The following is a 1049-nucleotide window of genomic DNA, read 5'->3' as shown; positions in this document are numbered from 1 at the left end:
AGACCTAGAGAGACCAGACAGATGTTGGAATGTGATATACTAAGGATACATTTTAGTTCAACAGGTAAACCACCAACCTTCAGTGGAGTTTGCAGAATGCACAATACGGCCAACACCAGCTGTGTCAGACTGAAACCTGTATACTGAGAGTAGTCCAGCCAGAGCATATGTACACTGGATTGTCACCCTGCAAGACAAGAACATAGGGTTGTTTGCATTAAGTTGAGGGAGTGTCATTAGCCAAAATAGTTGGGTTCAAACTACCTGTCAAAATCATTGCTGGAATCAGTTGGTGCATTCAACTCCTTGCTGAGGAAGATCTCATTTTTGTACGTCACAGACTCCTTTCCAAGCTGGAGAAACCAAGCACAACATTTGGGTGCTTATAGATATAAAATTGTGAATTAGTTCAGTATGTTAGTAAGCAGCAGTACCTTGACTATGGATCCACAGCTGTTGATTGGAAACGAGAAGAGAGCCCTGGTGCCGGCCATCTCTTTGGGTCTACAGTTTTTGTCCAACAGGTTGATTCTAGCAGGGACTCCTTCACGTGTGATGGCCAGAGACAAGTCAGCCACCACAGTTATCCTGCCATCAGCTGAACACACTGCAGAGAACGGAGTTTTAGCACTTGTGTCAACCATATGGGGATCTTAGTTTAAATATAATCTCCTTACCAATGAGTTCAGTAGCAGAGAACTGACAAGTCTTGACAGTTGAAATTTGGACCTCCGTTTCCCCATTCCGCATGAGGAGCTCAAAAGTGCCAAAGAAGTCCTTCAAAGTAATGTTCTACAAACACATGCAGTGTATTGACTGATGTCCAAGTATTAAAATGTCCCATTAAAACTCAAGTGTTGATGCTCTAGTGTCATCTCACCTTGTACTTGTAGCCATTAGTAAAGAGCGGCACCTCGAGCAGCAGTCTCTGGCTATTGTTGCTCATGATGTAGCCGTACTTGGCTGCCAGCTCTGATGTCAGCAGCTCTGAGCCTATACTGATCTCCCACAGGGGGAGAATAGGCCGGTGGTCCAGTTTAAAGCTGATG

The 1049-nt window shown here is 44.5% G+C and overlaps 2 protein-coding genes across 4 annotated transcripts in view; one reads left to right on the top strand and one right to left on the bottom strand.

Moving 5' to 3' along the window:
- LOC116685813 (CUB and zona pellucida-like domain-containing protein 1) overlaps positions 1-1049 on the top strand; it is a gene marked incomplete at its 5' end in the record, with an annotated part of 16157 nt that overhangs the window by 3194 nt on the left and 11914 nt on the right.
- The window catches only part of LOC116685807 (uncharacterized), a 3354-nt gene continuing 2334 nt past the window's right edge, over positions 30-1049 (bottom strand). The window contains 5 exon segments of the mRNA XM_032510740.1: positions 30-187; positions 265-353; positions 435-607; positions 678-792; positions 881-1049. The exon segment at positions 881-1049 is cut by the window's right edge and continues 37 nt beyond it. Coding sequence (XP_032366631.1) covers positions 58-187; positions 265-353; positions 435-607; positions 678-792; positions 881-1049 — 676 coding nt within the window. The 3' untranslated portion in view covers positions 30-57.

This window comes from Etheostoma spectabile, unplaced genomic scaffold, assembly GCF_008692095.1.
Source record: "Etheostoma spectabile isolate EspeVRDwgs_2016 unplaced genomic scaffold, UIUC_Espe_1.0 scaffold271, whole genome shotgun sequence".
Classification (NCBI taxonomy): domain Eukaryota; kingdom Metazoa; phylum Chordata; class Actinopteri; order Perciformes; family Percidae; genus Etheostoma; species Etheostoma spectabile.
The sequence above is the reverse complement of the archived record's forward strand: the minus strand, read 5'-3'. Positions and strand labels throughout refer to the sequence as shown.